General features: G+C 35.0%; 2 protein-coding genes and 1 pseudogene across 2 annotated transcripts; 2 read left to right on the top strand and 1 right to left on the bottom strand.

Annotated features, from left to right (window-relative positions):
- The first annotated feature begins 585 nt into the window (after positions 1 to 585).
- LOC114758113 (origin of replication complex subunit 6-like) lies at positions 586 to 3,805 on the top strand. Its single transcript, XM_028947126.1, has 10 exons — positions 586 to 745; positions 830 to 876; positions 974 to 1,078; positions 1,193 to 1,273; positions 1,447 to 1,558; positions 1,640 to 1,702; positions 1,792 to 1,879; positions 1,997 to 2,067; positions 2,834 to 2,924; positions 3,579 to 3,805. The coding sequence occupies exons 1-10, from the start codon at positions 626 to 628 to the stop codon at positions 3,641 to 3,643; spliced, it is 843 nt and encodes a 280-aa protein (XP_028802959.1). The 5' UTR covers positions 586 to 625; the 3' UTR covers positions 3,644 to 3,805.
- A 1,765-nt stretch (positions 3,806 to 5,570) lies between these two features.
- Positions 5,571 to 9,705, top strand: LOC114758167 (putative B3 domain-containing protein At5g58280). Its single transcript, XM_028947189.1, has 8 exons — positions 5,571 to 5,615; positions 6,261 to 6,338; positions 6,893 to 6,961; positions 7,039 to 7,134; positions 7,654 to 7,712; positions 7,785 to 7,944; positions 8,121 to 8,327; positions 8,853 to 9,705. Exons 2-8 carry the CDS (start codon positions 6,261 to 6,263, stop codon positions 9,252 to 9,254), a joined length of 1,071 nt encoding a protein of 356 aa, XP_028803022.1. The 5' UTR covers positions 5,571 to 5,615; the 3' UTR covers positions 9,255 to 9,705.
- Positions 9,706 to 11,043: 1,338 nt separating this feature from the next.
- Positions 11,044 to 12,509, bottom strand: LOC114758140 (60S ribosomal protein L10-like; annotated as a pseudogene).
- Between the last annotated feature and the right edge of the window lie 16 nt (positions 12,510 to 12,525).

The raw sequence follows: 12,525 nt of genomic DNA, 5'->3' as shown, positions 1-12,525 counted from the left end.
AAAACATGCAAATAGAAATTATGATAAGTAAAACATGGAATCCAAAGTTTCAACTTTCAAATACCTCAAAATATGAAATATACGATTGCATGATATATCCTAAATGATTTTAAAAACATCCCAAATTAAAATATAAATCCAAATCAACAATACCACAAAGTCATAAACACAATGTGTCACTACACAAATTATTATCAAGTACTCAATTATGAGTCATCACTCAATATTGATAGTTTCAAAGGGGCAAATTTGAAAAAAAAAGAAAAGAGAAAGAAGTACAACGGTTGGCGGGTTAGCTCATCGCAAATTCGATCTTGGTAGTTACGGGTTCAAAAATTCCGTTTTAAGATGATTCTCATTTTTATCAACCCAGTCTGTTACTTTTTGGCGGGCTGAGCTCGCAAGTTGAACTCCTATTATTAGCTCTAGTTATAAAGACAAAATTAATAATTATATTTATTTTTGGGACTTGATTGTAATTTTTTTAAAAAATTATTTGGATGAACTCGCATTCCCGCCGGTGCCACCACCTCATCTGTTTTGTTCATTTCACTGATTCAAACCTCGATTAACCCTTTCAAAGAGCAGGTCTTCTTCTCCATTCTGCCGAGGCAATTTCAGGAAAATGGATATGTCAGAGATAACCAAGAAGCTCGGACTATCAGATTCTAAACTCGCTGTGCGAAAAGCGTTGGAACCCCGGCGCTTATGCGACGTTCAATTCGATTCCTCTGTCATTGGAGTTGTAAGTTCAGTACCATTGAATCTCTGGGTTTCAGATTACGCATTCTGGATACTGACTATTCCGCTTGTTCATTTTTATCTGTAGGGGGAAGTTTGCAAAGCTATAATTTGCTTGGAAATTGCCGCCACGAGGTACTTTTGCCGATGCTTAGTGTTTTTTACCAACTTTTCGTTGCTTAGTTGAGTTCCTTCAATGGGTAATATTTAGCTTTTTTTTTTTTTCATGCAGTATGGGAATTTTGTTTGATCGATCGAGTGCCACCAGGCTAAGTGGGATGTCGGAAAAGGCATATATCAGATCGTACAATTTGTTGCACAATGGCCTAGGAGTCAAGTTGGTTTTATCTCTATTCTCTTCAGAGTTTCTTTCCGTTTAATTATCAGTTGTATGGTTTGTGCTATATCTGGATGGACGTTTTACTGGATTGTCAAATCATTGGTGCTACAGGACAAAGCTTGATATCAGGGAATTAGCTATTCAATTTGGGTGTGTCAGAATTATTTCATATGTTCGAGATGGTTTGAATTTGTATGCTCAAAATTTCCTTTTGCTCTTTCTCCATTTCCTGTCTGTGGTGCAATACCTACAAGATGTTTGACAAAATGTTCCCGAGGGCATTAGACTTGTCTGTGTTTCTGTTTGATTGTGCGTCTATTGCTGAGGGAACTAGAGACGTCTTATTTTGTTTATATTCTTTTAAGTTACAAGGAACGCTTCCTTTCATCATTGCCGGCTTCTCGACGTGCAAGTGCTGACTTCACTCGTCCTGTATTCATTGCTGTTGCTTTTTATTTATGTGCCAAGAAACATAAGGTACCTACATCTCCCATACCCTAAGATAGGATATGAGCTATTCGTCTGTGGTTTAACCAGTATTAGATGTCTATTTTACAGCTCAAAGTAGACAAACTTAAGTTAATCGAACTATGTGGTACCTCTGAATCCGAATTTTCCAGCGTAAGTGCCATAAACTTTGGTACGTTGAATTAATATGAGGGTTCCAGTTTGGTGTTAGCTCTCAACCTGATTCTGAGTGTCTACGTCAGGTTTGTACGTCCATGAAGGACTTATGCCATGACATTTTTGGGGTTGCCAAAGAAAAGAAGGATCCAAGAGCAGTGAAAACCAATCGAGGTATTTTCCCACTGCCTTTAGTTTTACTACCTCAATTGAGCGCCAAATGACGATTGAAGTAATCTATTTTGGCTCCTTCCCCACATTAAAGGATCTAAAATTAAAGTTTTTGTTCAGATTTATTGGATGCGTTGCCAGAAAAAAGGAGAACTGAGGATGGTGGTTATTCATCTGATGAAGGACCTAATGTAGTAATCAAATTCATCTTTACATACACCCTTTTTTTTCCCCTATAGTAAAGTTTAACCCGGTCTATTCTATACTTAACTCGAGTGTCCACTATGTTTTAATACTTTCTTCTACATCACGATGATTGATATGATGAAAAATATATCATAGATCAAATTGATTCTTTATTTTGTATCTTGTTTCTGTCTTGCTGTATGCTTTTTAAGTGGAATGTAGTTACCCTGTTGAGCTCCATTAATCTTCAATTCTAGCTAGAGTTAATTTTTCTTTTCCTCTAAGTGGGTCTATAACGATAGTAGCATGTAATAAAAGACCAGCTAGGATGACTTACTCAAGTGTGATTATTATGGACCTAAAGTATTGCCATGCAGTTATAGGTTCAGTATGGTTAACATTAACCATTGAAGTTCTGCTGCAGGTTTTTGTTAATTTTAATATACAGAACTATGACTAATTACTCTTTATAGTTTCTACATGATTAACAACTTGGAAAACCCAGTTGAATATGCAATAATGAAATGAGACTCCAATCCGTCTTGGTTTCTGTTCGAAATGTGAGGACAGAGCGTTACAGTCAAATGTAGCACCTTCGTTCTCATCCATTTTGTCAGTCGGTTGCATTTTAACTATTTACCATTTAATACTGTGATATATACTTAAGACACTGCTTCTAGGAGTAAGTGGTCCAATTGCATGGAAAATGAATTCTCTTCCAGTATGCTGTGAAAACTTCTATTGAATTCGGTTATTTGTTGTGTACTTCAGCTGTCAAGTTATAAGAAACGCAAACAAATGGAAAAACATGACTATGACAAGTCCGTCTTCAGTGCTTGCATTGATCAAAACAGAGCAGAAGGTACAGACGCATTTTCTGCTATGCTTTCTTTGTTACCGAATTTAGTTGTAGTTTTCCAAACGTCAAAACTTAGCTTTACGGAACTCTTGATAGAATTAGTGTATCTCATGGGATTGAGGGTGAAAGTGGACGAAGTTAGTGGATCAGCTTGTTAGCATATGTTTAGGAGTTAATTTATTTTCTGTTACAAATAATAAAAGATCTTATTTACAAATATCTCAATTAGGATTTGTTTATTATTGAGTGAATGCTCTTTGGAATCTAGTTTGTTTTGTTCTTATTTATTATTTAATTTAATATTTGTTCTTTTATGATAAATAAGGCAGAAGCTAGTAGAAATAGGCAGTAGATTTCGAGATTCATCTCAACTTCAGGAGATTCTAACTTGTTCTTATTAGTTGCATGACTTTAAGATTCTTACCGATCTTCTACTGAAGATTTTTCCTTTATATGCATGGGTTGGGACCTGAGTGCACTTCATGCTGTACTTTTCCTTTGATGAACATGATCTAACTGAAACTAAATGATGATGAGAAGAGTTAAACTATATATAGAAGAATGAATTAAATGACACACACAGAAAAACACAGTTAATAATGCTCATCATATGTTGATGACTCGTTGAGGCTTCTTCTGTGATTTGCTTAATCTTAGATCTAATGGCGAAGCGTGGATTGGGAAGGAGATGGATGCAAGAAGCAGAAGAAAGGAGAATTTGATGAGAAATAAGAGTTTTCATACCCGTTGTTGTAAATTTTCTAACTGTAATTGTAAGTTAAGTTGAGAATATAGAAAATTAGAATTGTTAATTGTCATGTGTTGTAAATTTCTTTATGTATTGAAAATTTGCTCATTTTAGTTGCTAATTAAGTTGCTAGCAACTCCCATTTTCCTAATTAACAATTACAATGAGTAAATTTACAATAACATGCAAGAGAAGTAATAATTCCTATTTTCTATATTTCCAGCCAATATACAACTGCCTCGACAAATTTATAATAACATATAAGGGAATTAACAACTCTCATTTCTCATATTCCCAACCTAATTTACAAATATAATTAGCAAATTTATAGTAAAACATAAGGAAATTTACAACCGTACATAAAGAAATCAAGATGTAAATTGTAAAGTGGAGACTTAAGATTATTACTACATGTATGTGTGTATATACATGCAGTTTGCGTTTGAGTGAGTTTGATAGCTAGGTGACTATCAATCTTTTAGGGGTGCTAGGAAGTCAATTCATGGATTCAAACTCCTTTTTTTTTTTTGGCCTGAATGTTCAACCTCCTTTTAATTACGTCTCTTAGAATTATTCTCTAGCAGTCGGAGTTTCGGCTATTGTCTACAATAAGTGCAATAAAATTTTTCTTTATTCATGATAAGTGCAATGAATTTTTTTTTTATATTTCTCTTGACTAGGACCCAATGTGATTTTCCCTTTTAACTTTTTTTTTTGCTTTTATAACAAAAGGTTTAGATGAGTCTAACTGCTAATTTTTAGTCACCATTTATAATTGTAATGTCATTTTGACGGTATTAGGGTCAAAACACTTAAAAGATAGTCCATAAAATTAAGAAACTAAAACTAGATATTATACAAAGTCAATTAACCAAAATTGCACTTTTATCTAAATTATCTTACCTTCAATTCTTAATATAAAAACTAATTGACTAATTTAAATAGATTAAGGAAATTTGTTGAGTTAGTTATTTGTAATAATTAAGTATTGTTTTCTTTAAAATACTCTTACTAATCATGAATTAGTTAAAACTAACATTTACTTGAACTTTTAATATGTGTAACTACTATAAGGATTACTTTGAAAAAAAATAAATAAATCTGAGAGACAAAGTAAATTAAAGTCTCATATTTAGAATCAAAATAAAAGTTAAACTAACTTTTATATTAAGGACCGAAGACAGTACTATTTATAAATTATAGAAGGGCGACTTATTCTTTGTATCATACTTTGATGCAATAAACTTAATACAATACAAAAAAATGTCTAATGTGGCATAAATTTAATTTACATCATTCACTCAATAATTTAACTTCTGGTAAAGCAACATTTAGCATTTTCATGATAGTTTTAAGTTGCATTTAGTATTCTAATTTTATTTACAGTGCATCTAACATCCTCATATTATTTTTATAGTACTTTTAATATCCTAATTTTATTTATAATATATTTAGGACTCAAAACCATAAATACTATTATGGCAGTAAATGTAACTGGGAAAAAAATTAATATTAGAGTATGTTGGAGCTGGATGGATTGGAAAATAAGAAAGAATCCTAAAAAAATGATTATTGAATTTCAAATAAGAAATGATTACAAAAATGTGTTGTTATTTACTTTTTGAGTATAGTCATTTTTTTTACAAGTGTAGAAATCAATACTAATTTAAAATTTTAAAATTAAACAGTTATTTTTTAAAATTTTTTTAAAAAAATAATGTGGCATACTATTTTACTTTTAATTTCTTGAAAACGTTTTTGACCCCCGAAAATGGCAATAAAGTAACGGTAACAAGTGATTTGAAACCAAAAATGGCGCCACTCGGTCCGAGGTCAAATTTGTAATTTAAAGATGCCTCCGTACCAGCAGCTGGTTCACTGCCCGAGCGCTGCTCGAATCACACAGACTCTTCAACGTCCCAGCCTCATCATCTTCTTCTTCATCGGTAATCTGTCTCCATTTTCCCTTTCTCTTTTCATTTGTTCTCTTATAAATTCTTTGTAGCTTTGGAGGATCCTCAAGGGCACTTCTTTACCTTTACATATGACAGGGGATAGAGTTTTGTATTTAGCTGCAGCATTAACATATTCGGATCACGCAGCTCTTTTACGCGCACACATTTTCTAGGGCTTTTGTGACTCTGTTCTGTTCTCAGTTGGTATTGTAACTTCTGTTTTGAAGGTATCTTCAAACAAGTTGTACCTTTTTCTCTATTAACATTTATTATTTTATGAAAAAAAGGTTTAGTCTGGCTATAGGAAAAAAGGTGAAGAAGAGGGAGCAGGAGGAAAAAAAAGACCGATTCTGGAGTTAATGGTGCAAGAATGGGGGAACTGTAGTGAAAAAGTGCGATGAAGAAAACTAAAGGAAGCTATATTTTCATCCTGCCTTGCTTTATATCCCCCCTTTCTCCTTTACTGCATAAGGCTTTTAAAGTTGATTTGAAGTCCACTATTTTTGGGGAGTTTCTTTTTCCTGTGCCTTAACATTTACTCTAAAACCGTCATGAATTATCGGCGTCCATACTAGAAAATTAACATCAGATCATTCTTCAATGTTGGAAGCATCACTAACAACCCAGCATTAGCAGATGGCAAAGGGTTGCGCCACCAACACATATGAAGAGGCTCGAAAGCAACGGCTTGAAGAAAACAGAAAAAGATTCGAGGTAAATTAGTGTTTGTGTAAAACTCCTTTTAATACTGGTGCTTGGAAATACAATTATATATTTGAGTACACGCGATGAAGCCTGGACATTCGTCAAGTGATATCCAACCCATGTGGCCAGAGCCTATCCTTGCCACACTGTCTGAAATGTTGACCCATATTTTCTCCTGGATTTGACATGAGAGGGTGTGCTAAATATACCAAGTCATTCTTTTGATTCTCATCTAACATTCTCGGAGACGGAGATTTTGGTAGACTCTTGTATCACTGTGGTGCCTGAATGTTGAGAGTACCTGACTTGGTGGCATGTGAAATAACAAGCTTCAAGTTGACATTTACTGCATCACTTTAAAAGTCAGTTACATGAAAATTTTTCCATCTGTTTTGTTCAGTGTGGTTTTATAGGGCGAGAGCTTTTTTCTAAACAACTGTGTATTAAATCTTGTATTCTGTTATTGATGTTGAGACAATTAACGTTCTATTATAACCAATACTGCTTTGCTTTTGTTAATTCTACTTTAATTAATTTACAAGTTCTTTACTTTTGCTCTGAAGGATCTGGGGATTTCAAAAATTTCAAAGAATTTATCTGAACTCGTCACACCAGAGAAGAAGGCTCCCCCGGTGAAGTTATGTTTTCTTTAGTTTTACTCTGAATAATCACAAGCATCTGACTGATCTCTCTTGCTCTGCCTCTGCAGCAACGTCGACCAAAACAAAAATCAAATAGTAATGATGTCGTGGAACCAAGACGCTCTTCTCGCGTGCGAAATTCTGTTCCTTCATATCGTGAGGAGGTAGGCATCAATATCAACTTTATTCTTATAGGACTTGCATACTTTGAACTACAAATTTACTTATATCTGTTTATGAATTTTAACCATGAGGTGGTCAGGTGGTAATTTATTGCTCTTATGTGACCAACAAATCTTGGTTTTCCTGTAGTATCTGTCTAATGATGATCTATCTGACTAAAACTCCTATTTGGTCATCGCAAGTTTCGGCGCCTATCAATTTGATACTCCTAAGGCTTTCAACATCACTTTAGTACTGAGAATATGATTGCTGAATGGTGTACTTGGAATCAGAAGTATAGTTTTGGTCCTCAACAGTAATGCATTATTTTAGTACCTTTTGGACTGGTGAACTTGGAAGAATCATAGTTTTGCTTACTAAAGTGATACAAGAAGTCTTCAGTGTTGAAACCACACCATATATTGGGAACCACTATAATGTTTCATGCTAGATCTTTCTGTAAACAATTTCATTGGGTTTTCCTTCTTGAAAAAATTAGACATTTTTTTTGGCCGTTATAGGTATTCATAGGTCTTCCACCTTTGCGGAAGAGGTCAAGGTCGTCTTCATCATGGGGAAGGTGCTTATTCTTTTTGAAAAGGTTTCTCATTGTTGCATGTGAAATATTACTGACAAGGTATGGGAATCTCAGTTATGTTGCAAGGCCACTAGATGAAATCAAAGAAGCCACAGATGAAGAAAGAAATCGTGCTTTCATGGCCGCAGAAACACTTCTAAGCGATTTACAGACTTCAAATCCAGCATTTATTAAGTCAATGGTCCGGTCTCATGTTTATAGTTGCTTTTGGCTGGTGAGTTACAATAAAGAGATTCAATTGGCTGCATTCATAAATTGCATATTCAAGATCAATATTATCAAACAGGTCTCTTCGGTAAATTGGTTCTTAAACTAGTACAAAACTTCCCCTGAAGCACTTATTTTGATATAATCATGCTTACTATTTTATGATTATCTTTATTATGATAGGGTCTCCCTAATAGATTTTGCCACGACCATCTTCCTAAGACTACGTGTGACATGATTTTAGAGGATGAAAATGGCTCAGAATTTGAGGCTGTTTTCCTTGGCAATAGAACTGGGCTCAGCGGAGGGTGGAGAGGATTTGCATTGGATCATAAGTTGGATGATGGTGATGCACTTGTTTTTGAATTAGTTGAACCTACCAGATTTAAGGTACTCTTAGTCGTCCATTATCTCATGATTATTATTCTTTTACTAATTTGACTATTGCCTATAACTGGTTCTGAGGATTGAGTGCTATGCATTATTACTAATAGGGGTCATAGCAACAGTAATGGCTTATAATGAAAGATGACAATAAACGGAAGGCCTGTTAGAATGAAGGATCAAAAACAAGAAAGAAACAGAGATAAGAATATTGCTATCCCAAATCAGGGAGATATCAGAAAAAATTTCACAATATTCAACACTATTCTCAACCTGGACCTTAGATCTCCATACGGATTTCTGAATTACCCCTTTGTTCAAATATTTGTAGACAGGAAGTGGTTAGGGAGCATGAATGAAATCAAGAACTTTTGATTTGCCCTTTTAAAGTAGTCAATTACTGTTGATTTATGGTTCATGGATATATTTACGGTTTACTACTAGAATAGTAAGGTTTGAATATGATTTACTTTATATGGTTCATGAATAACTTAGATTCGCATCTAACATGTCTTCATATTTTTACCGCAGATTTACATTGTCAAAGCCTTTCCAGAATCAGCTGAAGATGGACAAGAGATTTTGGATGAACAAGTTGATACTTGTGCAACCAAGAAGCACAAACCACAATCAAACAAGACAAAAATTCTTAAACAAGGTATTGTGCATGAAACTAAAGAATCTGCAAATTCTCAGGAATACATTGCAGAAAATAATGCAGACAATGGAATCGAGCCACAAGGGCTAAACACAACCAGGAAAACTAGGTTTTCTCAGAGAAAATCTCAGAAAGAATCTAAAGATTGTAAACTGCTTCCTTCTGATGGTTCTATAAAGGAAGAAAACATTGAACAAGGGAAAAATTGTACTACTAAGAAAGCAACTTCTCAAGCAAACAAAACAAGGTCAAAACGTGGTACACGAAACAAATGACTCAGGAACAGGTGTGAAGCTAGAAAGTAACACTAAAATGAAGTCAACACAGATGTGGCTGACCCTGGTAAAATGGAATTAGTTTAGCATGTTGGCAGTGAGTTAAAGTACTACAAAGTACAACCAGTTGAAGCAGGCAAATTGGGTTGTACTAAACCCAACTAAACAACCTGTTTGTAAGTTCCTCAGAAAGAAGCCATAGCCCTAGAGAGTATAATGGAGGCCCAAATTTTGTGTAATGAAATGCAGATATATGGATGAAGCATCGGTAGACATAGGTAGGGAAGTAGTCATTATTTTGTGTTGACTGATATAATTTAAAGAAAGCTTTGTATGTTTTGTTGGTAACGTGCACTACTTCCTTCTATTCTGTTTTTCCTTTTCCAATGTTGGCAGTCTTTGTTTTCTTATACTCTGTTGCAATTTTCTTTTCTTTTTTGTCTAAATAACAATGAGTTTTAAGGAGTTGCAATCAAATTGATGAACAATCGATAAATGATCGGAATAGATTCTCCCTGTCCAATTCATAATCATTTCAATTAAAAAAAAAAAAACTGGTATGTTCTTGTGCTGGTGGTTCAATTACTCGAAAAAGTAATGGTTGCCCCTTTAATATTTGAGAAATCTTCGCGTTAGCAGGTTTCTTCCCTGCTTCGTTGTAATGGACCTCGAAGAGATATATACAAATCCAAGAACAATCTTACCGAGCACTTAAAGCGAGTGGAATTTATTCGATTGTGCTCTTTTGGTCATTACCTTACAAAATGAATATTTAGCAAAATTTTTGTTTGAAATATTCTTTTGCCAATTATAACTATAGCTATTTGCAGTTTGCTCTTGCCACTTGCCAGTTCCCTCGAAGTGGGCATCAAGGCGTTACATCCAAACCTATTTGCTAACGTACCGGCCCTTTTTTATCCGAATAAAAGAAGACAGAATCATATTCCTTTGGTTTATAGATATATCTTTTCCACCAAACAATAATTGTGGACATGGATATCAGCTGTATTGGGTTTTATACAACCCCACAAGGACCCAAACCTATAGAATCACAGAAATATGCTAACGTACCAACCTCTTTTTTGAGAAATAGAATCATATTCCTTTAGTATGTATACATTTTCCACCAAACAACAAAAGAATTATAGATATTGATATAAGCTATATTTTCACTATCTTGTACAATCCAGAGTTGCTTAAAATAAGTTTTTTTTGGCACTTTATGAGATAAAACTCTTCTCATACACTTACTTTATAAACTATAAAATCACTTGAAATAAGTTAATCCAGATTAGTTTGTGTACGTTTACCACACATAATTGTTTTTAACGTGTTGTCCTCCAACATTTTTTTACAAAAATCCTTCCAAATTTCGACCCTAATTAAAAGCAAATGGGGAATATGCCAACGTGCCAACGCTCTTTTTTGAAAAATAGAATCATATTCTTTTAGTTTATATACTTTTTTCCACCAAACGATATTGACATAAGCTATACTTTCATTACTTTGTACAACCCCATTGGGACCCAACTTGCCAGAATTGCTTCAGGTAAGTTTTTTTTTGGCATTTTACGAGACAAAACTCCTCTTTTATGTTTATTTTAGAAATTATAAAATTGCTTAAAATAATTTAATCCAATTAATTTACGTGGCTACGTTTAATAGTTTAAGTAGTCCTTCAATTCAACGCATAATTGTTTTTGGCGTGTTGTCCACCAACAATTTTTCACAACAATCCTTCCAAATTTCAACCCCAATTAAAAGCAAATGGCGAAGTAGTCCAAAAAAAGGGGGAAAGTGGCATCCACATGTGCCCCATTATTATTCGATCACACCTCATCAGAAATTACGTAACATACTGCAACCTGACACGAGTACTAGAATTACTGTCCATACAGTAATCAAGACCCCAGAGAAAGAGGACACCATTACACACACACACACACACATATTCAGCGAGGCTCATACAGGTAACGTGATCCTTATACATACATACATACATACATATATATATATATATATTCAGCGAGGCTCATACAGGTAAAATGATCCTTATACATTAGCGGGCAAGAAAGCTCTTCCAGGCTCTCGCAAAGCCAAAGGTCCATGACACCCAAGAACCTGAAAAGCATAAAGGAAAAGAAAAATTAACTTGGTCAAGAAAGTGATTTCAGGAGAGTTAAACATCAAGCTTCCACTCATTGAATACTTGACAAGTAATCAAATTCTTTCCAGAACATCGTACTATTATAGTAGGAGACAAACCTTGGCATTGACTCCATCTGGCACAACTCGGTTCTCTGACTTGAACTTCAGATACTCAGCGCGGCTAAATTTGGTGAATCCCCTGAAAATAGAAAAAGAAAAGATAATTTTCATGGTCAATTTGATAAATTAACATAAAACTCGGCTGAAAAAAATTGACATGTTTCCGGGAGAAAATATAGGACTCCGAGGGTAACATAGCAAAGCATTGTCAGATTCCCATATAGAACGGCATTGGGTCATTCATGGGATATGAATTTATGAGTCCTGCGAACCATGTTGGAATTTATGACTACTTCATATTGAATTAAACCAGAATGCTTTAGATCAGAAATTAGAAACTGGACAAAAGCAAACTTACAGTAATCATGAAAAACAAAAAATGGATGAGCCCAGTAAAGACATGGAATTTCATAATTGACACAGACAAGCCATTAAAAAAGAAGAGATGAGCTTATGCTTCCTTACCACTTCCTGCTGACAATGATCTTCTGGCGACCGGGAAACTTGAATTTAGCACGGCGCAGAGCCTCCTGAGCATGGTGGCCGTTGTGGTCCCTGCAACGACGGACAGAAGCACTTGACCAATGTTGACTCTAGCACAAGTTCCCAGTGGCTTCCCAAAAGCACCCCTCATGCCTGTCTGAAGCCTATCAGCACCAGCACATGAAAGCATCTTGTTGATACGCAGAACATGGAAAGGGTGAACCCGGACCTCGAAGGTGGAAAGAATCTTTCCCTGCATACTTGGCCATGTATTTGTTGCATGCTATACGCGCAGCCTCAAGAGCTTCACTTGAAAAATTTCCTTCTCCCAAGATACAAGATGCACACAGAAAGGGAGCTCATCAAACCCCTTTTTTTCATCCCAACATCATAAATCCTGATCTTTGGGTCAGGTACACCACGGCAGAATCGAGATTTCGGGTATGGCTTGTTCTTTATCTGGCGATAACATCTCGCAGGTCCTGCAAAACCATAACCAGCATCTCATCAGGAAAGCACA

The sequence above is a fragment of the Neltuma alba genome, unplaced genomic scaffold (genome assembly GCF_004799145.2).
Source record: "Neltuma alba isolate B1F8T4 unplaced genomic scaffold, ASM479914v2 tig00001517_pilon, whole genome shotgun sequence".
Classification (NCBI taxonomy): domain Eukaryota; kingdom Viridiplantae; phylum Streptophyta; class Magnoliopsida; order Fabales; family Fabaceae; genus Neltuma; species Neltuma alba.
Note: the sequence above shows the minus strand (reverse complement) of the source record. Positions and strands in the feature narration are given on the sequence as shown.

Coding starts and splice junctions, on each gene's coding strand:
- LOC114758113 (XM_028947126.1), top strand. CDS start 626: ATGGATATGTCAGAGATAACCAAGAAGCTCGGACTATCAGATTCTAAA. Junction 1,079..1,192: donor CACAATGGCCTAGGAGTCAA/GTTGGTTTTATC, acceptor TTGGTGCTACAG/GACAAAGCTTGATATCAGGG. Junction 1,703..1,791: donor CTGAATCCGAATTTTCCAGC/GTAAGTGCCATA, acceptor TGTCTACGTCAG/GTTTGTACGTCCATGAAGGA.
- LOC114758167 (XM_028947189.1), top strand. CDS start 6,261: ATGGCAAAGGGTTGCGCCACCAACACATATGAAGAGGCTCGAAAGCAA. Junction 6,339..6,892: donor AAAACAGAAAAAGATTCGAG/GTAAATTAGTGT, acceptor TTTGCTCTGAAG/GATCTGGGGATTTCAAAAAT. Junction 8,328..8,852: donor TTGAACCTACCAGATTTAAG/GTACTCTTAGTC, acceptor TTTTTACCGCAG/ATTTACATTGTCAAAGCCTT.